Genomic DNA, 25,830 nt, shown 5'->3' with positions numbered 1-25,830 from the left:
GCTAAATATTCAGTATTCAAACACGTTAGAAGAAAAAATAACCAGGGTTCAAGAAAATTTTTTAAAACTAGTTTTTTAAAAAAATTTCATATAGTTTTTGTTTTATTGTTATAGGTTTTTAAAGAGTTTTTTGTGTGCGCTGCCTTGGGCCCCTTTTTGGGAGAAAGGCGGCACAGAAATTAATTAATTAATTAAATCCTTCAAGAAAACACTCTGCCTTTCACAATATGGCTGTAAGGTAGGGCAATAATATATGAAGCTTACAAAATAGAGAGATAGAAAGTTTATCTATCCCGTGAGGCCACTATAAATCAATTCCAAGACCTAGAGTGTAAAAATTATTAAAATGGGACTGGTTCATGAACAGAAAATGGTATTATGCTAATATCTTACATAACTGCACCAACATAATGCTTTGGTGGGGACACATTTACAACCCAAATTTTTGCAGTTCAGACTCTCTGGTGCTTATTGCTAGCAATGAACAATAATAATAAATTATTACCTAAGGTACAAGTATCAGGCCATGTCTATCTCCCAGAAGCCCCATGGAAATCAATGGGAATTACTCCCAGGTTAAGTTTCCTAGCTCAGCCATGAAACTTCCAGTGAGCCACTCTCTCAGCCTCAGGGGAAAGCAATGGCAAAACCCCTCTGAACGAATCTTGCCAAGAAAACCCCAGGACAGGGTTGCCTTAGGGAGGCTCACAACAAGAAGTATGCAGGCAGATTTCAGCATTAAGTTTGTTTATTTTAAAAAGTTAGGGCAATTACAACAAAGACACACTGACAAAACTTCCACACAAACATCAAATTACAAAAACAAAAAAGACAGGCCAGTCTTGGAGAAATCAAAGCAAATCTTTTATTTTTCATTTTACCCCTCCCTCCCCCCTCGCAACTGTCACTGAGATCAAATGAAAAGGCTGCAAACACACTGCAGAAATAATCCAGTTTGAGACCGCTTTAACTGCCCTGGCTCAGCGCTAGGGAATCCTGTGAACTGTAGTCTTGTGAGACATTTAGCCTTCTTTGTCAGAGAGCTCTAGTGCTACACAATAAACTACAATTCCTAGGATTAGCTAGCGCTGAGCCAAGGCAGTTAAAGCGATCTCAAACCGGGTTATGACTGCCACGGCCCCATGCTTTGGATCTGTAGTTTGTGGCGTTCCCAGAGCGCTCTGACAGGGGAAGGCTAAACCTCTCACGAAACCACAACTCCCCAGGATGCCATAAACTGAGCCATGGGGATTAAAAGCGGTGTCAGACTGGGTTGTTTCTGCAGTGGGGACGCCCCCTCAGGAGTCAGGAACCGTTTGAAACTATGTGGAGATTAGGGGCTTTCAGTTTTCTTGAGAAGGAAATATTTTAGTTATTTTTTATCCCGCCTTTCTCCCAAGTTGGGACTCAAGGCGACTCATATATACTGTATACAATTTTTTATCCCAGTTGGGACCCAAAGCGGCTCACAATATATATTGTTTATTTTTATCCCGCCTTTCTCTCTAGTTGGGACCCAAGGCGGCCCACTGTGTGTGTGTATATAATATGATAAAAATAAATTAAATAATTAAAATATTTTCTTGTTTTATATAGCTGTTTATATGTGCGCGTGTGTGTGTATACGCACACACACACACACACACACACTAAAAAACAAAATGCCAGCTATATTTCAGTGGGAGGAACTGGCAAAACTACAGCAGAATAACCCTTGCCTTTTTAAAAAAAAAACCCTATGGAAAAATTAACGGAGATTGTCATAAATCCATTTGAGACGCGGTCTTTCAGCCCAAAAGGATGGCAATGCCCCCTCCCCCCTGAAGAAGAAACACTGCCAGGAAAATAGGGTCGCCATGAATCGGAAATGAAGGTCCGAAACACACTGCAGAACTAACCCATTTCGAGACCGCTTTAACTGCCCCCAGAGGTAGGGAATCCTGGGAACTGTAGTTTCTCGTGGCACCAGGGCTCTCTCTGATAGAGAAGGAGAAATGCCTCACGAAACTACTTCCCTAGCATTGAGACAAATTGAATCGGCCTGAAACTTATTATTTCTGCAGTGTGTTTTGGGAGCGAAGGCACACTGACACAACAGCAACCCGCTCCCGGTCCGTCTTCGCCTCTCTCAAAGGCGGAAATGAAATGGGGCTCCTATTGGCAGCCCCTCAGGCACTTCCTCCCTCCCTGCCAAGCGACGGTTATGGGTGCGAAGTCGTCGTCGTTCGTTAGGCGCGCGCGCGCGGAGCTTCGTTGGCTTCGAAGGATTCTTCGCCTGTTTTCCTCACGGGGCTCATGGCGGTCTCTTCGTCCGTCTGTCGGCGCCCCTCCCTCCCTCCCTGGCAGCCCGCGAATGGCCGGGCGCAGCTCCAAGCCCCAAGCCTCACCCCTCCCTCCCTCCCTCCCCACCCACCATTTTGCCTTCCCTCACACAAACAAACACACAACGCAAAGGAAGCCATTATTATTCGTTGGTGCCAGGAGAGCCACGCCCCAGACTCGGCCCGAAGGGGGAAGGAGAGCGGGAGTGCGTGTGTGTCTGTATTTGGAGAAGGGAAACAGCCGCCTTCGAAGAGAGGAAACCCCTTCCTCCTCTCTGGAGGCGGCGGCGTGTCCGTTAATGTTCGCAGCCTTCCACTCGAGTCCCTGCCACGGCCGCCATTTGCTCTCAAACACTCCACAGCTTTTCTCAGCCAACAACTGCCTGGCGCTGAGGCGGCCGCCCCCTTGACATTTAAAGGGCGCACACGAACTTGCTGGCTGTTAGTTAACTGCCAAAGCCGTTTGATTGACTGCGACAAGGGCGAATCACAGTGTACAGAAAGCCCTCCCCTCTCGGCCAATGCTGGAGGGGGCGGTGGCAAGGAGTGGAATGGAAGCCAAAGAGATAAGAGAGAGAGAAAAGAGATGCACTTCCGGTCCCCGATGGGCATTTTTGGGCCTATCTTCGTGAAAGTGATGGACCAGCCTCGATTAAAATGGGCTTTGGAGCCACTGTTCCGTTGGTTGGTTTTGAAATAAGCATGTTTCTTCACAAGCCTTACGGCTGCATCCACATTGGAGACATAACCCAGTTTGGCACCGCTTTAACTTGTTATCTGGCTCAAGTCTATGGAATTCTGGGAGCTCTGGGCCCAAAACAAACTCCACCTCCCAGAATTGCATATCCTTGAGCCAGATAACAAGTTAAAGCGGTGCCAAACTGGGTTATTTCTCCAATGTGGATGCAGCCCAGATGTAACAAAAGAGGATGGAGGACATTCGAGGGGTAAAAACATGGAGGACGTGACCAAACAAAAGCTCAGTACATTCTTATCACTATCAAACCCATGCTGCTTAGTCAGGCTCAAAATGGAGGACATTTTGGAACTCGTCCCGGGCAGAAGGCTGGAATGGAGGAAAGGAGGACGACTGGTCATCACCCTGTTTGGGATGATTTTAAAAATGGTAGAAATTAGTTTGAGAAACATGCTAATATTTGTTGGATTGGAGAAAAGTTTGGCTACCGAGTTTCTTGAACTAATTTTTACTGTTATTTATATTTATCTATCTATCGATCTATCATCTATCTATCATCATTGTGTGTGTGTTATTAATATTAATACATATTAATTCCCAAAAATTAGTTTGGGAAACTCAGTAGCCAACTAATGGATTAGAGAAAAGTTTGGCTTCTGAGTTTCCCAAACTAATTTTTACTATTTTACTATATATATATGTGTGGGTGGGTGGGTGGGTGGATGTGAGTGTGTATACACATTAATTCCCCTAAATTAGTTTGTGAAACTCAGTAGCCAAGTTTTTCTACAATCCAACTAATATTTAGCTACTGAGTTTCCCAAACTAATCTGTGGGAATTAACATGTGTACATACACACACACACACACACACACACACACACACACACTAAAAGACAGAAAGGAGACTGAGGAGTTTATCTGGATGAGCAAAAATGGACAACATATTTAGCCAGCCAAGGCAAGGAGGTCTGCCTATTAAACACATCTTTAAAGAAGATTCTTTCCACGTATTGTAAGCGCATCCACTCAGCACTGGAGCAGAAATGGTACAGGGAAGAATGAGCCCACCAAGGAGGCACAGAAATATTCCTTTGACTGGGCAAATGTGTTGCCCTTTAGCCCAGGAAACGCCCTGCGTGCTTAAAAATTGCACAGCGGGCAAACACTCTGTGGGTAGATTTTCACACCTCTGTCTGTGGCGGCACCTTTTAAAGCATTGGGAAAGCCTTTTAAAATCCCATTTAGCTTGCTGTCTTTTTACTACTAAAACCGAAATAATGCACCATCACTTTAACTGCCATGGCTCCATCCTATAGATTCATGAGATTTGTAGTTTTGTGAGGCAGCAGTGCCCTTTGGCAGAAAAGGCAAAAGACCTGTAGAGTTACAATTCCCAGAATTTCTTAGGCTGGAGCTATAACACTTAAAATGGTGTCAAACTGCATTACAGCTGGCCCTCCGTATCCACAGATTTGTGTATCGGCAGATTCAATCATTCATGGATTGAAAATAAAAGTATCCAAATTGCAACGCTTGATTTTGCCATTTTGTGTAAGGGACACCATTTTATTATGCCATTATATATAATGGTACTTGTACATCCACAGATTTTGGTATCCACAGGGGGTCCTGGAACCAAATCACAACCAGATACCAAGGGCTCACTGTATTTCTAAAGTGTAGATGTACCTTCATTGAATTTCTGTCTGTCCTGATAAGATGTGCTCCGTTGTGGAAGAAAAGGAATGGAGATAAGAAGCACTCTGTGCTTGCATAGATATCCCTCCACAGAACAACACAACACCTTTTGAAAATGGAGGCCTGGAATGTCAAAATATCATCCATTTTGACAGGGGGACAAAATGTCCCCCTTTACTAGGACATGTCCCATATTTGAGCCTTCTGCCCATTTCAAAATGTCCTCCATTTAAATTCAGAAACATGACTTTACACTTGGAGGAGTGTTTTTAGCTTTTATTTTGCCGTGTCCTCCATTTTGCCATGTCTTGTCCTCCTTGTCGGTTAGGACACATGGTTCCAAAACACACTGCAGAAATAATCCAGTTTGAGATTGCTTTTAATTGCCTGGGCTCATTGTTAGGGAATCCTGGGAATTGTAGTTTCGTGGGATATTTAGCATTCTCAGTCAGAGTGCTCTTGTGTCCCCAAGAAACTCCAGTACCCAGGATTCCCCAGCACTGAGCCAGGGCAGTTAAAGTAGTCTCGAACTGGATTATTTCTGCAGTGTGTTTTTTGACCCTTGTCACCCTGGACCTGAGGGTACTTGGGCTGAGAGGGCACTCCGGCTGCTGGTTTCTACCTCTTGCTCTATGTTGGCCATTTAGTAAATTCAAACAAAAATCCACTTAAACAGTAGCCAGTGCAGTTTCGAAAGCTTGCGACGCGTACATTGTGCATTTTGACTGGCCAACAAAGTATAGATAGATCCTGTCTGCCCTAAGATGCCTCACTTCTGTCCCCTACTTTTAACTGTTTTTCATCTGTATTTTTATTGCTATTGTTTTTTGTTTATGGGGGAGGGTTAGGGGATTAGGTAGTAGGTTTTGTTTTGTTTTAAAACTCGTATTCTGTATGTTCTGTATATTTTTCTGCGTTTTACTGAAACAAATTGTAATCCGCCTCGATCCATAGGGAGAGGTGGGATATAAATACATTGTTATTATTATTATATATGTGTGTATACACACACACACACAGGGTCATATATATACACTCATCCCTCCATATTTGCGGCTTTGATTATTCATGGATTTGATTAATATGTCCTCACTAGGAATATCTAGGTCCTCCAGTGCAACTCTAACTAAAAGTTTCACTGAAAGACCCTAGAGATTCCTAGAGAGACTACTCTGCTAGGCCTTTGTAGCTCCTCCAGTGCAGTTCTATGGACAGTGTCTGTCTGAAGTTGACCACAGAGTTGCCCTGGAGGACCTAGAGATTCCTAGAGAGGTGTCCTCTCAGGTAAAAACATGGTGTTTTTATTATTTGTGGATTTTCCATATTCACAGAGGTCTTGTGCCCCTAATGCTAGCGAATATGGAGGGACAAGTGTGTGTGTGTGTGTGTGTGTATATATATATATATATATAAATATAAATATATATGTCCTACTCTCTTCCATGCCAGCATTCTCTGAAGATGCCTGCCACAGATGCTGGTAAAACCACCAAGAAGAAGCTCTTCCAGAACATGGCCACGTAGCCTGAAAACCCCACAAAAAACTATGGATGTCAGCCATGAAAGCCTTCAAATGCAATGATGATAATAATAATAATAATAATAATAATAATAAATTATTATATTATATAGTAAAATTATTATTATAATACAATTATTATTATTAAGGGTATCACTGTGGTTCAGTGTTTTGTGTGTGTGTGTAGGAGGGGAAGGAAGCTCTTCTGCCCGAAGGCCAGCGGGCGACCCGAAGTGTCGTTGGAATCCGCGGTAAACCGGGTCCCCTATGCCCTGCCTTGGAGGGGGGCCCAAGTCTCGCGGCGAGTGGACCGAGCCAAGCGAGCGCTATGACTGACGTAAGTCAACAAAGGTCACGTGGGCCGGGCGGGGCGCGGCGATTGGCTGCGTGGGCAAGAGGCAAAGCGGGGTGGGGAGAACGGGGGGGTCACGGCGTCGGCGTGGGGGGGTCCCTCCGTGTGACACAATTGCCACAACTTTGTGCAGCTGCTGGGGAAGTTTGTGGAGGCAGCAAATAGGCAGCGCATAGTCCCTCCGCGGGGCCCCGCCAGCCCCCTTCCAGAGCCCGCGATGTAAACACTTGCTCCGCCGCCGAGAGAAGCAGCAGCAGCAGCAGCAGCAGCCACCGCTTCCTCCGCCTCTTCCCTCCCTCCCTCCGTCGGAGCAGCAGCGGGGCTTCCCTCCGCCTCCCTCCCTCCCTCCCTCTCTCCCTCCCTGTTCGCTGCCGGCTGTTGTTGTTGTAATAAAAGTTGTGTGTGCGTGCGTTGCGCGGAGCGTTGTGTGTCGGGCGCCCGCCCCGCCCGGCACTGGAGGGGGGTCCGTTGGGGGGGGCGCCCCCTTGGAGAAGGAGAAGGAAGCGGTGGAGGAGGAGGAGGAGGCGACGACGGAGGGGGAGAGGGGCCGACCGCGCTGCGCTCCCATGAAATCGTGTGCAGTCTCGCTCGCTGCCGCCGCCGCCGCCGCCGCTGCTCCCTCCTCCTCCTCCTCCTCTTCTTCTTCTTCTTTCGGGGATGAGGAAAAGAAAATGGCGGCGGCGGGGAAAGCGAGCGGGCAGAGCGAGGAGGACTTCGCCAGCCTGACAGCCCAGGAGAGGGAAGCCCTCGCCGGCCTCGACAGGTACCACCACCCCGGCGGAGGAGGCAGGGCGGCGGCGGAGGCGCCCTTCTCTCTCTCGGCTGCGTGTTGCGCCAGAGCGTTGTGTTTGTGTGCGAGAGAGAAGGAGAGCGAGGGGCTCCCCGGGCCGCCGCCGGAGGGAGGGAGGGAGGGAGGGAAAGCAAGAGGGAGGCCTGGGCCTGGGCGAGGGGACTCCGTGGCAGCCGCCTCCCTTCAACCTCCCTCTCTCTCTCTCTCTCTCTCTCTCGCCCGCAGCCGACTCTTCGGGTTTCTCAGGCTTCATGAAGATGGCGCCAGAACGAAGGCCTTGCTGTTAAAGGTAAGGGGGCCCGGGAGGGAGAGGGACAAGAGGAGGAGAGGAGACCCCGGAGGAGGAGGAGGAAGCAGCCCCCACGGAGGCCCAGGACTGGGGCCACCGCAGCCACCACCGCCCCTGCTTTCCTGGGTCTCTGACCATTAGGCATCGCCTTCTTCCATGGTGTGTGTGGGCATAAAGGATATATATCTCTGTGTGTGCATATCCACATAGAGGAGATATATATACACACACACACACACACACACACACATATATATATATGTGTGTACATACATACATAATATATATACACACATATATCCACACACACATATGTGTGTGTATATATATGTATAGTATATGTGTATGTATATATATTATAGGATATATATACGTGTGTGTGGTATGTATGTATAATAGGATGTGTGTGTGTGTGTAGGATGAGGAGGTGTGTGTATATAAAATTGGGGGGGGGGATACGTGGGGTTGAAGCCACCTCTCCCTCTTTCACACACAGACATCCACACACACTTTTTCTGGGCTTTGTCCCAAAAGTAGGAGGGCAAGCCCTGCTGCCGAGTCTCCCCAAGAAGACCAAGGATGATATTGAGGCCAAGCTTTCCGAAGAAGAAGCAGGGGCTTGTGGGGCGTTTCTCAGGGGCCACCATGGAGCCCCTTTGGGCCTCCTCCTCCTCGTCGTTGTTGTTGGTTTTTAAAAGGCCCTGCTGGAGTCCTTCGACTTGCTGGAAGAAGAGAGGAGGGACAAACAACAACTTGGAGATAGCCTTAAGTGAATCCCTATAAAGAAAAGGGGGTTGTCTAAGCAACGTGGTCCCCCTTCCCTTCCCTTCCCTAGGCGTCACTTTGGGCAGCCAGTGGCTTGTTTACTCTCCCTTTCGGGTCCATCTTCTCCTTCAGAGGTCCATCTTCCTTCTCCAGTGGCTTGGCTTCATCCCAGCCTTTTCCCTCCTCCCTCCATGATTTTCTGAGGGGAGAGGCGGACGGGGTGATGCCCACCTGAACATACATATATGAACAGGGGTCTGGGTTTCCATCCTTCTTTCTTTTTAATGAAGAGAGGAAAAAGTTCTTGGTGCTGTCATTTAGTTAAGTAATGGCTGCTCCTGTCGGCCCAAGATGGCCGGACAGGGAGGAGGAGGAGGAGAAAAAAGAGCTGGATGGGAGGAGGTAAACAAGGAAATAAATAGTAGGGATGAATATGTACATGGATGGGGCTGAGGGATATGGCTGTCAGTAGCTGCAGGGGCAAACTCCCTTCATGTGGCAGAAAGAGCTTTCTCTTCCTTGAACTGAAGTAAGAAGAACATGGTATATTTGTGGAGCTGGAGGTAAACCTAAACCAACCTGTGGCACATCCAGCAGCCTGTTGGTAGGTCTCTGACAAAGGCCTCGGTGTGACAGCTGAATTTCCGGACAGTTTTAACTCCTCTTACGTAGCAAGAAGACTGTGTCGCATGAAATCTTTCCAGAGGTAGAATTTCTTTATGGTGACATTTTTGTGTTTATGGTGCATGCACATGAAATCGTTTATTTAACAACTAATGTGGTACCTTGGATGTGCTCGTCTGATCTGGAGCTTAGCGTATGTTTATGTGATTTTTTCTTAGTGTAGCTGGGGCATTATTATTATTATTATTATTATTGTTGTTGTTGTTAATTTTCTGACGTGTTCGTTTGTGTGGGAGGAGTGGGGTTGATTTTATGTAATGAAGTTTTCTCTCTCTGCTCTGTTCACTTAGTTGCAGTTTAAAATAGGCAACTCGGGAACTTTTATGTGTTGGATAGTTTCCTCAGAGCTGTCGCATAACGTTTGGTACGTTGGAGATTATCAAAACTTGAAATCCTAAACAGGATTTCATGGAGGGAGAGGAAAATGTTGCAGAAAGTAGTAGATATGACTGTGCTGTTTAAAGAACTGAGCCTCTGACTGCAAATAAAAAGATGTACAGTGTTATGCTTTTAAAAACGCAATAATAAAACTGGTTTTGTTTGTTTGAATACATAAATGGTCTAAATGCATGTATCTACTGCATATAATTGCAGGGGTGGCTTCTTTAGATATTAGCAAGATGGACAGCTTCACAACAGTTTGATTCTTTGTGCGGGTTATGTGTATTTATGCCTTGTTAATCTAAAGAGGGCTTTTTATTGAGGAAAACATCAGATATTATCATGTAACATTGCTGGAGTGTTTATTATGTTGCTGATTGCTGTTTCTGAACATATATATTTATACTATAAATTAAAAGTGAAATCTTACCCATGGTTACACAGAAATAAAATCCATTTAAACTCAGTACAGTAGTGCTTACTCCTGTTTAAATGGGCATAGATTAAATGACAGATATGTGAGAATTACAAATTGTGGGAATATGGATTTAAAATAATTTGATCTTCTGTTTAATGATGACCAGACATTATGTAATTGAGGCTTACACTTCAGAATGAGTTTTCAGTCAGGGGATATGGATGAAATAACAGAAATCATAGGTATGTAAAGATTCTAATGGAAGTAGCCAAAAACCAAATGAAACAGAGGTGATTAGAGATTTCAGCAAAAACATTCATGACAGGCTATGGCTGTTGCAACAACTGATGCCTTAGGTAGCGAGGAGCAGCAGGGGCCCTTTCACACTACACAGTTATAGTGCCCTGATTCCACTTTAGCCATGGCTGCATCCTGAACAATATTGAGACTTGTAATTTGATGAGCCACTAGATCTCTCTGGCTGAGAATTATAAAAACCTCTCCCTAAACTACAGATCCCAGAATTCCATAGGATGGAAACATGGTAGTTAAAGTAGAACCATAACACTATAATTATGTAGTGTGAAAGAGACCTTAGTTACTGTTTACAGTAAATATGTTGTCATTTTTATACACTGAAGCCATAAGCAGTAATGGAAACCATTTAGGGCTAATGTCATCCTCTTAGCTAAAGGTGGGAAGCATGTAGCCCTCAAGATATTGGTGAACTGCAGGCAACATCATCCCTCACCATAAGTTGCATGGTTTATGACTGATGAAAATTATAGTCCATCACACTTCTGAAAGGCTGTGTTTCCCCAGCTTTTCCAACTTATGATAGGTTTTTAAAGACAGGATCCAAGCAGCCAGTTGATTAATAGAATATTCTTGTGATGTTCTAGTCTGGTTTTAAAGATGTTGCCGAGCAAAGTATATACAATACATGAGATTTGAGGACTTTCTCTTCAGTGCTTTTCTGTATAGTATTTTTTGGTCTCTGGTAATGTTGAGCTTTGTATTGTTGGGCATAGCAGTCTTTAAATTCTGTTATTAACATACTGTTATTAACATACTGGTTCAGTTGAATGTTATGAATACTGTATGAATAGCCCAAATATGTTACGAGAAAGGAAGTTAGTTTATAATATGACTGTCATTTTTTAAGACCATTCCATTTTCCATCCCATCCCCCTACACCCCGAATAAGTCAGTCTTTTTGGTGTTACTGACTATAGAAGCTACAAATGTGACATTATTTGGTTGTATAGTCTCCACATGATAACAGCATATAACTACTCTTAGATCTTTTCTGAGGACCATCGTTGTTGGAAATGGAAATGATCTGCTTGAAGTGAGATGTATAGATGGCTATTGAAACGGTGATGTACATGATTGGTTTTGTTCTCTGTATTGTTTGGTTTTGCTCTGTTCTCAGTGCAGGATGCATTTAGGTTAGTGTCTTCTACACTTTTTTTACCAGGGAAAATACTAGTGTGAATGCATGTTTGGGGCCTCATTTAATATTACAGTCACTTTTCATTTGAGGCATGGAGATGATAAAAAATTGTAACTGTCATAAACACTACTACATTATTTATTTATTTATTTATGGTATTTCTACGCCGCCCTTCAGCCCTAAAGGCTCTCAGTGTGGCTTACAATTATTATTTTTAATTAGACGGTTCCCTGCCCTCAGGCTTACAATCTAAAAAGACACGACACAAAAGGAGGAGGGAATGGTGGAGGGAAATGGGATGAGGTCCAGTGGTTCTTCTTTCCCTCTGAGGCCTGGACCAAGGCAGATGGACTAGGGAGGGCTCTGCTTCTTCAGGCTAGCCCTGGTAGAGGTGGGCCTGCCTGTTCACTCCCTCACAGGCTGAAGGATGACAGTTATCATGGAGGAAGGGCTCTCGTTCTTCAGGCTAGCCCTGGCGGAGCTGGGCCTGCCTGTTCACTCCCTAGGCCAAAACATCCCATGCACAATTCAATATAGGAAATTACTACCATCACTTAGTAATGTAGTTCAATTAATATGTTGGTAAAGTTAGTAAAATAACATGTTGGTCATCGTATTTATTTAAGACTAGAATTAAAGTTCAGTCTAAGCCAGGGATAGAATTTGGATGAAACCCAGTTCTCCAGCTTGCCTTTTTGAGGCAGAGGGCAGCTTCTTCCCCAATCACGTCTTAAAATTTATATACAGTGAGACATAAGTCAGTGATAGCACAATAATAAAGAAGCTTTTGAGTGAAGTTTTTCTTGCTGTCTTGTGTAGGGACGTGTTTGGGATAGTAGTTTCCCATCCTTTGATTTTTGGGGGGTGAGGGGGCACCGTTTTTAGATACAGGTTAAGTCTCTCTTGTCCAAAATCTTTGGGACCAATGGTGTTTTGGATCTTGGTTTATTTTGGATTTTGGAATAACTGTATTTGCATAGACATAAAGAATGAGATATTTTGGAGACAGAACCCAAGTCTAAACACAGCATTTATTTATGTTTCATATATACCTTATACACATAGCCCAGAGGTAATTTTGTACAATAGTTTTGTGCATGAAATAAGGTTTGTGTAAATTAAACTATCAGAAAGCAAAGGTGTCATTGTCTCAGCCAATATTTTGGGTTTTGGAATATTTCAGATTTCAGAATTCCAGTTAAGGGAGACTGTACTAGTTGATGGTCTTGAAAATATGTGTAAGGGTGGGATTGCTGAAGGCCCTTTAAGTAGTTAAGGACTGTGCTAAATAGTTTGATCATATCTGTGATTTGAAATTTGTCATACATTTTCTGCACAACTTACTACTAAATAAGGATGTTCAAGATTGCAGCTATAGTCACAATATCAGGAATTGTTGAGTACTTTATGAATAACTGACATTATTAAAGTAAGCATTTTTAGATACAGTATTCTACCATTTCCTGTTTTTCTTATACATTTCAAGCAGTGCTATACGTCATTGTCAAAAATGCAGTAACAGTAAACAATAATCTTTACATTGTTACAGTCTCAGGTGTATGGTAGTTCTAGAACAGTATGATGTTTGAAATGTAATTTATTTTAAAGCATTTTTGGCCTCTTCTTCAATGAACTGATGTCTGCAATCCAGCTTTCCTGTCACATCCTAATAACCAACACAGTTCCGTGGTAATGATTAATTTTAATGTGGTATTCTGTGTTTGTGATGGCACCAAGTTAGATATTTGCTGTTATCAGAAAATCAGAATATTACAATATATATATATTTTAAATCTGTCACAAGAGTGGTAACAGTAGTTATGTAGTTATGAGTTACATAGGTGGTGGTGCTGTATGATTTATTTGCAGATTTTTTTCAAGTGTCGTCTTGGAATTACATAATGTATATATGAAACTTTGTGAGCCATTGTGACATGATCTAGAATCTGGCTTACAGATATGTGCAAGGTTTTCACACATTTTGATTCCTCACTTTTTTCCCCAGCAGAACAATTGCAATATTTGAAGTGCTTGAAGTATGTGTGTATGTGAGAGAGATTTTACTGCATTTTACAATGACTAATTATTGTCCTTGTCGATAGTTTTGTAATCCTGTATTCATCTTTACTCAAAAGTAAGTCACACTTGTGTGTTCAGCAGGGATTATTCTCATGTAAGTTGCATAAGATAGAAGCCTCAGAATCCTGACTACATAAGGATTTCGTGGTCCTCTGGACTGATGTTATGTTTAGTAAACTATGAAAACTTAATATGCTAGACTGCAAACCAGAACAGGCACTGGAATTAGGGTTGCCATAATTCTTTACCACAAAACCAGGGAAAATGTAGGACAAAGTGTAGGACATTCAAGAAAAATGGAGGACATGACCAACTAAAACCCCCAAATATTAATACAATTAAACGTTAATATAAATTCATGCTGTGCCTCACCTCCAGTCCAAGGGAGGCCTTGCTGCACCGCCTGTGCCTCAGGGCCAGGGACATCTCCCTAGCTTTGCTGCACCACTCCATCAGAATCATGGAGGCGGTGGCGACTGAGGATATCTCAACCCTCTACCCAGCCCCAAGCGAGGCCTAATGGCCTTCTGAAGCCTAGCAGGCTGCCGCACTAAAGCAGCAGTGGGACATCCTTCTAAAACCAGGCCGGGACATTCCCAAAAACTGGAAAATAGGGAAAGTCTCAGCCAAAACCAGGATATGGCAATCCTAACTGGAATCTTTGTGGAAGAATAATCTTATACTTTTCTCCAGATAGATTTTTTGAGCCTTATATTAAAGTATAAATGTTTCAGTAGATTACAAGTTAACAATGGCCTTGTGTTTAAACATTTGGTTTATTGCCTTGAGATAGCTATAGCTTTTGTGGCCAGCCTGGCATTGCATTTTCCTTCATTCTCTGTGAGTTTCTTGAAGTGATCACATCTGTCCAGTTGTATTAAACCATGGTAAGCACTGACCATAATAGTTTACATTTTTGTAAATGTATGAAATTACTATAATTATTCTTTCAATTACGGTAGTACATTTTATAGATAGACTTTATGACTTTCTACTACTGTATAATTTGATTGTAGCAATACTGTTGCAGTTTAGCTTTTTAAGATGCTGATTGCTAGCAGTAGTTCTTTCTGCATATCTTTGGTTTCAGTTTGCTTGGTAAATTGAAACGCTGAAGGTGTTCCAAACCACAATGTATATAATATAGCTGTGTTCAACGCAATGAACAGGTTTTCTTGTCAAATACAGCAATTTGAATACTACCACAGATTAAAAAGTTAAGTCAAAGGATTGGGTCCAGGATCTTAAAAGCCCAGGAGCTAGTGACCTGAAAATTGTTTCAGCATGACTTCTTAAGACGTTTCCACCAGGAGAAAAAAGAGGGAAAATTCTCATCGCCACATGTTTTCCCACTACCATCTTTCCATCTTCCCCTAGTTAGATGGACAGCTAGAGTAACCCAACACATTTCTCTATATCGCTCATACGTTTATCTATATCTCTGGAAAATGGCACCAAATATAAGGAGGATTCAATTTGCTCTTTTGCTTGTAAATACCAATTGAGAGTACATCAACTTTTACTGCCCTTTTCTTTCCCCATGGTGCAAAGAGGAACAAAGACAGTAATAGACCCTGCCATCTTTGATCATTGATTGGAAAGAACAGGGTTTTCTTCATGCTAGTCTCCAGAGCAGAATCTTGGAGTAGGGACTGAAAACCTCTGAAGGTCAGAGCTTTGCTTCCTTGCATTGCACCAAGGCTTAATAAATTGAGGTTATCCAGATACCATTCAGATTCATTTCCCTCATACTGTATATGACTATTGGCTGCGCTGATGCGTGTTGCAATCCAGCAACATCTTCAGGTGCCACAGCTTTGGTTTTGCCTAGAATGGTGGCTTTCAACCTTTTTAATTTCATGGCACACTGACAAGGTGGTAAAATTGTCAAGACATACCATCAATTTTTTAAGGACTTGTTTTTAAAAAATGAGTGCTTGGATTGTGTTTAATGTACGATAACTAAAATGTTTGGAGGCATTATTAAAAGCACCAAAAGGTGGGAAATTGGAAAGGGGGACTGGGTATTGATCTGGAGGAGTCAGCAACCAATCATGAGTTGAGTTAGATGAGTTAGAAGGCGAGATAAGCTCCTCGCATATGCACTCTCACTCACTCTCTCTCCTTCCTGGCCATTTTCACTCCTGAGAGTGAAAATGGCCCTTGAAGTACTCAGGAGCTCCTGAGTGGGTGGGATGAGCTTTCCCCTTTCTTTCACCCCACTTCCCCATGAAATGGAAGGTGCTGTCTTGCCCCCCACAAATAATATTTCTCTTGTTAAGAGTTGGCTTTATCCCCTCACCCTCTGTCCCTCCCATCTGCCTCACTTCATTCTTTTTTTTCCTTACCATGCATTCCCTCCCCACACACATATAGGGACTGTCTTGATTCCTTGTAGCACAATGCCTGTTCTGTATCTCCTGCCATGAAGAACTGCTGAGAGAAAAGGGGAACATCCAACCTCTTAGAGTGAGGAGGGTGAACAGGTTGCCCTCGTGTTCTCAGCAACAGTGCTCCTTCACCTTTGAATGTGCACCAGGTTTGAACATATATCTCTTGCACTTTCCCCTAGTGCTGACCAGGGAACAGAGGAGCCAGGGAAAGAGTGAGAGGGAAAAGAGTGTGAATAGCTTCTTTCCCTTCTTAATTTCATTGTTGTCTTTTATTTGTTGTTTAGAGCAGATATTTAGAACTTGTACCTGGATGAGAGACCACCAATTAATACCAAGTGCTGTATGTTATATTTCAGAGGAAGGAAATTGCAAAACAACCTCTGAGTATTTCTTGCATTTAAAACCCCTATGAAATTCATGGGGTCGCTGTCAGTTGATAGGCAACTTGAAGGCGTGCACACACACATACACAGAAACATACCTCAGTTAACAAGGGCTCTCACAAAGAATGTCCTTCACAGTCTTTTTATGTCCACTTAGCCCCTTTTCCCTCCTCATCTTCTGTGTAGCTGGAAGGTTTTTTCAGTAGCATCACCACTGGGAAGATAGTGAAAGCGGGCTGGAGAAACACATACAGTCGGCCTTTCTTATACACGGATTTTTTATACACGGATTTAAGCATACACGGTTTGAAAATGTTCCAAAAAAGTATAAATTTACCTTGATGTTCCATTTTTTATTAGGGACACCATTTTGCTATGTCATTATATTTAATGGGACTTGAGCATACACGGATTTTGTTATTCACGGGGGATCTTGGAACAAGGATCCACTGTACTTTCTGCATCAGATTTACTGCAGCAGCATATCTGCAGTAAATAATGCAATAAAGCTTGAGCTGGAAAAGAGTTGGATTCTGCTCTAGCTTATCCTGCTGTAGCTATGTGTGCCTGCCTAAGACAGTCAAGTTATTTATTTATAGTATTTCTGTATCACTTCCCAGTCCACAAGGGCAATAAGCAAATAAAAACCCATTAAAACAATACAAAGATAAAAACACATTAAAATAACAATAACAAAAAAACTTAGAATCCAGTTTTGAAACAGTTAAAACAGCCATTTCAAACACTGAATGCCATGTAGAACAGCACTGTTCTGACTGCCCACCAGAAGCTTGAAAGAGATGAGAACAACCTAACCTCCCTGTAGGAAATTCTACAGTTGAGGCGCTGTTACAGAGAAAGCCCTGTTATGTGTACCCAGCAACCTAACGTCACAAGGTGTTCGGACATGCAATAGCGATCTCCTCTGAAGATTTGAAATTTCTGGCATACTCATATGAGAGGAGGCGGTCTCTGAGATATCTTGGGCCCAAGTCATTTAGAAATTTATAGGTCAACACCAGCACCTTGATTTGAGCTTGGAAGCTTGGAAAGGAGTGTAGTTTTGCAGGACCAGTGTTGTATGCTGTCTAAAATGCAGACCTGACACCAGTCTGGCTGCTGCATTTTGCCTAAACTACAGCTTCAGAACATTTTTCAAGGGCAGCTCCACATAAAGTGCATTACAGTAGTTTAATTGAGAAGTAATTAAGGCATGAACTAATGTGGCCAGATCTGCCTTCCCCAAGAAAGGATGTGACTGGTGTATCAGCTGAAGCTGGGCAAAGGCACTCCTGGCCACTGCAGCAACCTGGTTTTCCAGGAGTAGCACTGGGTCCAAGAGCACCCCCAAGCTATAAATCTCATATTTCAGAGGGAGAGCAACCCCATTCAGAACAGGCTGCGATCCCAGTCCCAGATTGATTTTCCAGCAGCACTTCCACCTTGTCCCGGATTAAGCCTCAGTCAGTTCAGTCCAATCCTCTATTTCATGCAGAAACAATTCAGTAGTACCATAGTCTCCTTGATATCAGTTGTAAAGGAGAGAGAGAGCTGGGTGTCATCAGCATACTGATGAAACCCAACCCTGAAGCTCCAGATGACTTCTCCCAGTGGCTTCATGAAGATATTAAATGTAGATGTTATAAAGCAGGGTTTTCCAAACTGGTGCCCACACCTCCAGTGTGTGCGACAAAGAATGACTTGTGTCATTGAGTGATAAGTCACGAGTCATCACTCATTTTTTTCTCAATAAATTAGGTTGCTAATTGCTCAAGTTAGATTTGCATTTTATGCGCTGAGTTAAAAACTTAGTTCAGTTTATTCACTTGCAGTATTGTATGTGGTTCAATTTGTGGTTTAAACATTAGATTTCTTCATCTTCAAATGTGATATTGCTTTTGTAGGGGGTGCAAACATTAATCAATTTTTTTCTAGGGGTGCGTGGCATAGAAGAGTTTGGGAACCACTGTTACAAAACAAAAGGGGACAGTATTGACCCTGTGGACCCCCACAAGTGCCCACAGCTAATGCCAAAAGGCTGGAGTAGGACCCCAGCATCATTCCTCCGGTGATTTTCAGCCAAGAAAAACAAGTACAATCATAAAGAAGTGCCCCCAAGTCCCATTTCAGCCAAACCAAGGATACAATGGTTGATGGTATCAAACAGTGCTGAAAGATCCAAGAGGACCAACAGGGATGCATTCCCCCTGTCTATGTATCAGTGTAGGTCCTTCACCAAGGCTGTTTCTGCCCTGTAATCATGCCTGAACCCAGATTGGAATGGATCGCAGGCAATCATGTTTCATTCAAGAAAGTCTGGAGTAGTGTTGCCACTTATCTCTCTAGGTCCATACTTAGAAAGGGGAGATTAGAGACTGGCCAGTAGTTACCTATGGAGGTGAGAGCCAATTAAGTTTGTTCCCCCAATGAAGATTTTACAATAGCTTAATTTAGAATTCTTGGAATAGAGCCCTCTTTCAAAGAAGCATTTACAACTTCCCCCACCCAATTGGTCAGTCATTTTCTGGCAGATTTAATTAGCCAAGATGGACAAGAGTCTAGCAAGCAAGTGGTTGACCACACCTCTCCAAGGTAAACTTCTGTTTACTGTGCATCCATTACTGTGCATGCATGAATACCAAAACAGACAGATATGGGGAAAATAGATAAACTTGCCACACCAGTTACACCTAGCAAGTTAGTAAAGCAAAAATCTATCCATTTAGCCACCAAAATGGAAATCTTATGTACAGTGGAGGCTGGTGAAATTAAAAGTGATCTCTTCGTGCATTTGGGAAGAAGCTGTCAGTGGTCCATAGAAGATTCAGAATGTTTTTTGTTTATTTAAGCAAGATTTATCTGACTTGGTTGTTTCATTTCACATATTCATATCATTAGTATATCATTAATATAATGGACAGCCAAAAAGACAAGCAAGTGGATTCATGAGCAGATAAAGCCAGATATTCCCTTGGAAGCCAAGATAACCAAATAAATGCTCTTGTACTTTGATAAAGCGTAACTCATTAGAAAAGACAATGATGCTAGGGAAGGGGAGGGCAGTAGAAAGAGAGGGGGACCATACAACAGATAGATAGATTCAATCAAGGAGGCCAAGGCTATCAATCTACAAAGCATAAGGAGAGCAGAAGAAAATGGGGTTAGGGGTTGGAGAGGTCTCATCCACAGGGCCGCCATGAATTGGGGATGACTCGAGGGCAGTAAACAACAATAATATAAAGTTTGCTGAAACACGTTGAACTGCTCTACTTACCATTCTTACCATGTTATTTCCGCCTTTGCTACCAAATTTTCTGTCAAAGAAGTAATGACAGGAACCCACCTACTTTGTTAAATGAAGTGTGTATGTGTGCACCTTCAAGTCATCTGTTAACATAGGGCAACCATATTAATTTCCTCAAGTTTTCTTAGGAAAGGAATACTCAGAGGTGCTTTTGCCACTTCATTACTTTGAAATACAGGCTATAGTACCTGGTATTCATTGGTGGTCTCTCATCCAATTACTATCCAGGGCTGACCCTGCTTATCTTCTAAGATCAGACAGGAAGTGAAGTATACCTTCAGTTAACTAGAATGTTGAATGTGAGTGCCCAAACTGAAGGGTTTAATTTTAGATCCCAGTTTTAGGGTTGCCAAATTGGATCTGAACAGGGAAACTGTAACACTCTTAATAGATCTTGGAGCTAGAGAAGATTCCATAAATCTCCTCCTGATGGGGCCAAGGTACCTGTCCTCTTTCACCTTTGAAACCCCCATTTTCAGCTGCAGTTGTCTCCTCCTAGCACAGTTTTTGCTTTGCTAGTAGATTGTGGGGAAGTGTGGGGAATGCTGAGTTCTGTTATTCTTGTTGTGGGCACACAGTAATATCACCATACCAAACTATAGTCTAACTTGTACATTGAGCACCATTAATACATTTGGTTAGGCATGGTACCTGAGGACAATTTTTACATTGGCATTTTTATTTTTCGGTACGATAGGACTCATCATATGTTTTCACCCCTTTTTCAAATTTTACTGCTTAAGGTGTCAAAACTGCATGGATGTGAACGGAATAATAATAATCCATTCAGACACTGAGGGATATTATTTATAGGTGCAGCCATACCTATATGTAATACAAGTTTTACTGTCCTTTTCCTATCCATCTGGAAAGCGTGTATATCTTGTTGCTTTTCTGGAAACAAGTATGACATAATGTATTTAATAATGGTTTACTCATATCAGTTGTCTGTGTCCCAGTTGAGAAATGCAAAATTTCCAGAAATTTTGAAGTGGGGGGTGGGTGGGTGGGTAGTATGTTTTCCTCTCATTTTTCAGGGATTACTCCCAGGAAATCTTCAGAAAAATTCACAAATGTAATATTTGCACATTTTTATAGTTTGATAGTCATTTTATTATGTTGGCAACATAAAATGTTTTGTGTGTGTTTGACATAAAATTATCATGTGTGGTATATCAAAAGTACAGTTTATTCGGAAAATAATTATAAATTGAATTTATTTTCTTAAATTATATTTTTTCATACCAGTGGAGCTATAAGGTCCTGAAATATAAGGAAGACCTGAAACTCTGAAGGAGCTTCTTTGTTTTTGTCCATTTCATGAGAATCAGGCCAAAACCCTTAAGAACAGAAGAAATGATTGACATTAGTTTTTTTTAAATAAGAACATTATTTTGTCTCCTCTAGTATGGGACAGTGTCAGACATAAAGCACTCATTTCTATAAAAAGAAATGACAAAAAGAAACCAAGACCAAGAGTACAATGATTTTATACTCTACAATGGTGACCTTGGGGCTATTATGTGTGGAACTGCTTAAAATAAAAAGATCTGCCAGGGTCAATTGCAGTATTTGTGCCCATTGGCTACAAATGTTTATTTCCAGGAAACTTGCTGTGGAGGGGCAATTGAAGGCTTGCACATTGCCACTGGTCTACAAATCACTAGTTTGAGTAGCACACTTCAGTATAACCTCACATAAAAGTTTATATGCTACATAGTTTTTAGTACTCTCTCTCTCTCTCTCTCTCTCTCTCTCTCTCTCTCTCTGTGTGTGTGTGTGTGTGTGTGTGTGTGAGTGAATATATGTGGTGTGTGTGTGAATATATAAACACTTTGTCATAATTATTTTCTGTAGGGAGAGGAGAAAAAATTGTTCTCCCACAAAATGTTTTCCATTTCTCCTCCAAGTCTTCACATTCTCAATCGCAATGCAGGGTTGGGCCTACTGTTTTGGCTTTTTATTCTAGGAATTAATTTTATTTTGCATTACTTAGTTTGGCATTTAATGTTTAATATAAAAACATATTCTGCTAAGTCTGAGTGTTTAGAATGTTACAGCTATAGATGGCAAACTACTATAAATATGACAGGTAAAAGTTTGCATATCAAGTCTGATAATGTGGCAAAGACAAGTTGGCAGAGAAAAAATTGAAAGAGTAGAAACTGAAAAGAGTTTCAAATGTATAAATGTATGCATGAAGTCTCTGTCATGAAAAAAGAGTATGTGATTATACATGGAGGAAATTGCAGGGTTTTTTTGTGTTTTTTTTGCTAGACAGTAGGTACAATTCTCTGCATGTCAAATGCTTTGCCAGATAAGATTGCTTGCTTGTACATTGAACCTGAAGTATATGTAATATCAGCAATAACTATAAATTCTGAATATTAATTATGAGAGGAGTAAGCAGTGTGGTCTACAGTCATGAGATTCACAGCAGCGTTTCACTTAACTACTGCCTATATTGCCCTGGTAAATGGATCCAGGTCAGACACTTCACCAACTTCTGCCTGACAAATACCTTTTGATATGTTCATCTGCCACCAGTTGCTGTCAAGTTCATGAAGCCTTCTAGTGAAATCAGGGCCAAGAACTCATTTCTGTCACTTATTCCTCTGGTAACAGTTATGAGCGGTCATCAGGAGACTATAACCAGACAACCTTAAAAAGCAACAATTTATTCATAAGCAAAAAAGCAAATAAAATGTTAAATATGTAGAATCAAAATGCTAAAAAACCTTAATGTAATAGCCTGAATGTTTTGATTAATGCAGCTAGGCAAAATGTGTCCGTTTGTCTGTACCAGACTGTTCAGTTGTATAGATTACTCTGTTTTATAGCTTCACATAATAGGTTTTCTTAGAAACAAAAACACCTATATAAATCCTCTAGTCTTAAGTCATTTTCCCTTCCCATCTTTCCACATCCCTTTTTGTTTGTCACCCTAAATTCTGAAACAGGTTTCAATCACGCAATGCAGAACTAATTCTTCTGTCAATCATCCGTGACCTTCTAAGTAACTTACCACATAGTTCTTTATTCATTGATCAAAAGCTGCCTAGTTAAGGTTATCTTACTTTCAACTGAAAACATAAACCCAGGAAATGTAGCTGCGGTTTATGCTTTAAGGGGCACATCCTATGATGAGAAATGACATTGTGCAGTTTCACAAATTATGCCTGCTTACAACTCAGTCATCCATGCACTCATATTTTGCATTCCGGGCCCAAATTCATCTGGAGAAGATGCAATGCTTGTTGCCAGCAGATAGGTCTCACCTTATTCTGATCTGGTATTGCCTTATGAAGTAATCACCTGATTTTTAGGTATAGATTGGTCAGACGTTGAACCAGAAGTCACTTTGGAGCTAATTTATTGGATCTGTTTTGTTATTCCTTTTAGAGAAAGACTTGGGAATTAAGGAGGGTATTTTGAGTTAATTCATCACCTCCAGGAACAGCACTGGAACTTTTGGCATGGGGTGGGGGTGGGGGACAGATAATTTTTGCATGAAGTTTTGAGTGTGTAGGAGAACATGGGCAGTTCTGAGGGGCTTGGCAGTATACAGACGGGATTTAGCACACAGGACACCCTTTCCCCACTGCCTGTTCTGGAAGAATCCTGCAGATTAACTGTATACAGCATATTAGTACATGTTTTAAAACATACTCTTCATTTTGTCAAACTATAGTGTTCACAGATATGTCTTTCTAGGAGAATCTAGTGTTCTTTTACAGGTATACAGTTGACTTGCAAATGTTTTAGAAGAGAGTGTCATGGAGTTTCAAAAATTCAGTCTTAGGAAAAACATTTCTGCTTAAATGAGTTAGTTATATGAATTCATTTCAAGGTTGTTTATAGCTCTCTCTCATAAATACTTTCCGGGCTACAGAGAAATTTGGAAGTTGTGTTATTGTCCTGAGATGCCTCTGAAAGTGATAAAAATAGGATGGATAACACTATGCAAACTAATTTAAATGGACACCACCAGCTCTTATTTCTTCATATTATGGTTAGAGGCATGGTCTGCTTGCTTGTTATCTGTAATGCCCCAATCATCAAGTAAACAAAGGCACAATTCCTTATTTGGACATTGTACCTAATAAATGTCATTTCTTACATCATTTTTCTAGGGATTAAATATAGCTTGTTACTTTTTGTATTCATCCTCAGTACTATTAAATATGTTAATACATACCTTCAGTGTTCTTTCCTTTATTTAAGTATGCATCATAGATTTTTACGCCTTGTAAAAGCAGAAAAGGTCCTTGTGGCTACAGTCCTGCATATACTGGCATGAAGTATGATTTAATTAGTTGGGACTTTCTTTTGAGTAAACATGCATAGGTTTGAGCTACATAATTGATACATCAGAATGTTGCAAGGGAATAACATTTAGGCCATCCAAACAGTCAAGGCATTAAATATTTCATGTAATAATTTGAAAATGATGATGTAGCTTACTTGGAGAAGAGAGGACTAATGCTAGTCTACTTCAGGTTAGCAATCTTATGTGGAATTTTCAAGAATCAACTGGTGGTGCAATACTGTATTAGAATCAATCTTCTTGTCGTCTCTTATGTGACAGAGGCTGAGCCTTCCCAGTTATTAAAACAGCGATTGATTGATCAGGCAATTTTTATGTAGTAGTTCTTTGAGATGTTATGAATACATAGTATCTTAATAGTACGTTTATTTTTATGGGACCTGTATAATAAGTCTTGAAAAAGGGAGAATTGCCCATGGGAGCCTCTTCCTCAGGTACCAATGTAACTTGACTGATCTTGGGCACTGTGCACCTTGTGTCTTCCTCAGCCAACAAAATGTTTTGGGTCATCCAAAATAGAGGTATTGTTGTTTATCTTTTATTAGATGTTGCTTACCTTTGTTAAAGATGGAAAGAAAGTGGGTGGGAGTATATGTTCCCAAAGCCAGGAGGAACACATCTGCAGATATTAGACAAGTGGGTAGCAGGTGTGCATCAACATGGAAGTCGTCAGACACCATTGCCACATCCTTTTGCCTCAGTAATTAGCCTTGCTAAACTCAGTTCTTTGCGTGACTAAACAACAGAATCAGGAGTTGGAAAGGGCTTCAAGAGCCATATACTGTATATACTCGACTATATGTTAACATCATGTATAAGTCGAGGGAAGGTTTTCGGCCAAAATTAGGATTTTGATATGACCTGTGGATAAGTCAATGGCAAAATTTCAGGGCATATAACAAAGGATCTAAAGGATAAAGGAAAGGTAAATGATAGGTCTGTGCAGACCCGCCCCTAAGGGGCAGCCTGCGGCTGCCTTCAACTACGCCAGATTGGGACTGCAGCCAATGCATGCGGTGGCCCCAGTCTGGCTTTTCCAGGGCACAAAAAGGAGCCTCAAAAAGGAGCTCCTTTTTGCATCCTGGAAAGGGTGCAATAGCCATGGTGCTGCGGCATTAAGGCGCTCCTTTGGTGCTGCATTGTGTGGATGCAGCGCCAGAGGAGCACCGTGATGCTGCATCATGACTCCACATGGCGCACAATGTCATGGCACCCTAGGTGCAGAGTTGGGGTGTGTGTCATGTGGATGCCATGCCCTGACTCCACCCCCAGACCGGCCTTAATGGTTGGTGTGCACAAGACTGGTGTCAAAGAAGTTATAAATTCCAGCAGGTATAGCTGTTTGTGCTCACACTAAAAGGCTGGATGGATGAGAGAATGGGGGCGGGGAGAGGTCAATGCTTCCAGGATAGATGATACTCTTGCCTTTCACCAGGGGATGGATCCTTTTAAAATAAGAGTCAACTGACCTGTGGATAAGACAATTCAGGTTTTTGGTGTCAATTTTTTGACTAAAATTTCTAGATTTATACATGAGTATATACAGTAGTTCAACCCCTGCCGTTCAGGAATGCACAACTTGGATGCTCCTGAGAGATGGCCATCCAACTTCTTTTTTAGGACTGCCAGCAAAGGTGAATCTATAACAACAGCAATAGCAGGTACATTTCTGTACTGCTTATCAGTGCACTTAAGCACTCCCTAAGTGGTTTACAAGGTGTAAGCTAATTGCCCCCAACAATCTGGATACTCATTTTAGTGACCTCGGAAGGATGCAAGCCTGAGTCGAGCTTGAGCCCTTTCGCTGGTATTGAACTCACAACCTTGTGGTTTTGAGTGAGTGGCTGCAGTACAGGCATTTAGCCACTGCGCCACTGGGGCTCTACCATCCTCCTTGGCAGTCTGTTCAGCTTTCAAGCCACTCTTGTCAACAGGGAGTCCTTCCTGTTGTTTAGGTGGAATCTCTTTGCC

The 25,830-nt window shown here is 42.0% G+C and overlaps 1 protein-coding gene across 1 annotated transcript in view; it reads left to right on the top strand.

The window, feature by feature from the left end:
* The first annotated feature begins 6,686 nt into the window (after positions 1–6,686).
* Positions 6,687–25,830, top strand: part of KDM6A (lysine demethylase 6A) — a 207,830-nt gene continuing 188,686 nt past the window's right edge. Inside the window, exons 1-2 of the mRNA XM_042458871.1 lie at positions 6,687–7,353; positions 7,606–7,669. Coding sequence (XP_042314805.1) covers positions 7,157–7,353; positions 7,606–7,669 — 261 coding nt within the window. The 5' untranslated portion in view covers positions 6,687–7,156. The remainder of the gene's footprint in view (positions 7,354–7,605; positions 7,670–25,830) is intronic.

This window comes from Sceloporus undulatus, chromosome 3 (assembly GCF_019175285.1).
Source record: "Sceloporus undulatus isolate JIND9_A2432 ecotype Alabama chromosome 3, SceUnd_v1.1, whole genome shotgun sequence".
Lineage (NCBI taxonomy): Eukaryota > Metazoa > Chordata > Lepidosauria > Squamata > Phrynosomatidae > Sceloporus > Sceloporus undulatus.
Note: the sequence above shows the minus strand (reverse complement) of the source record. Positions and strands in the feature narration are given on the sequence as shown.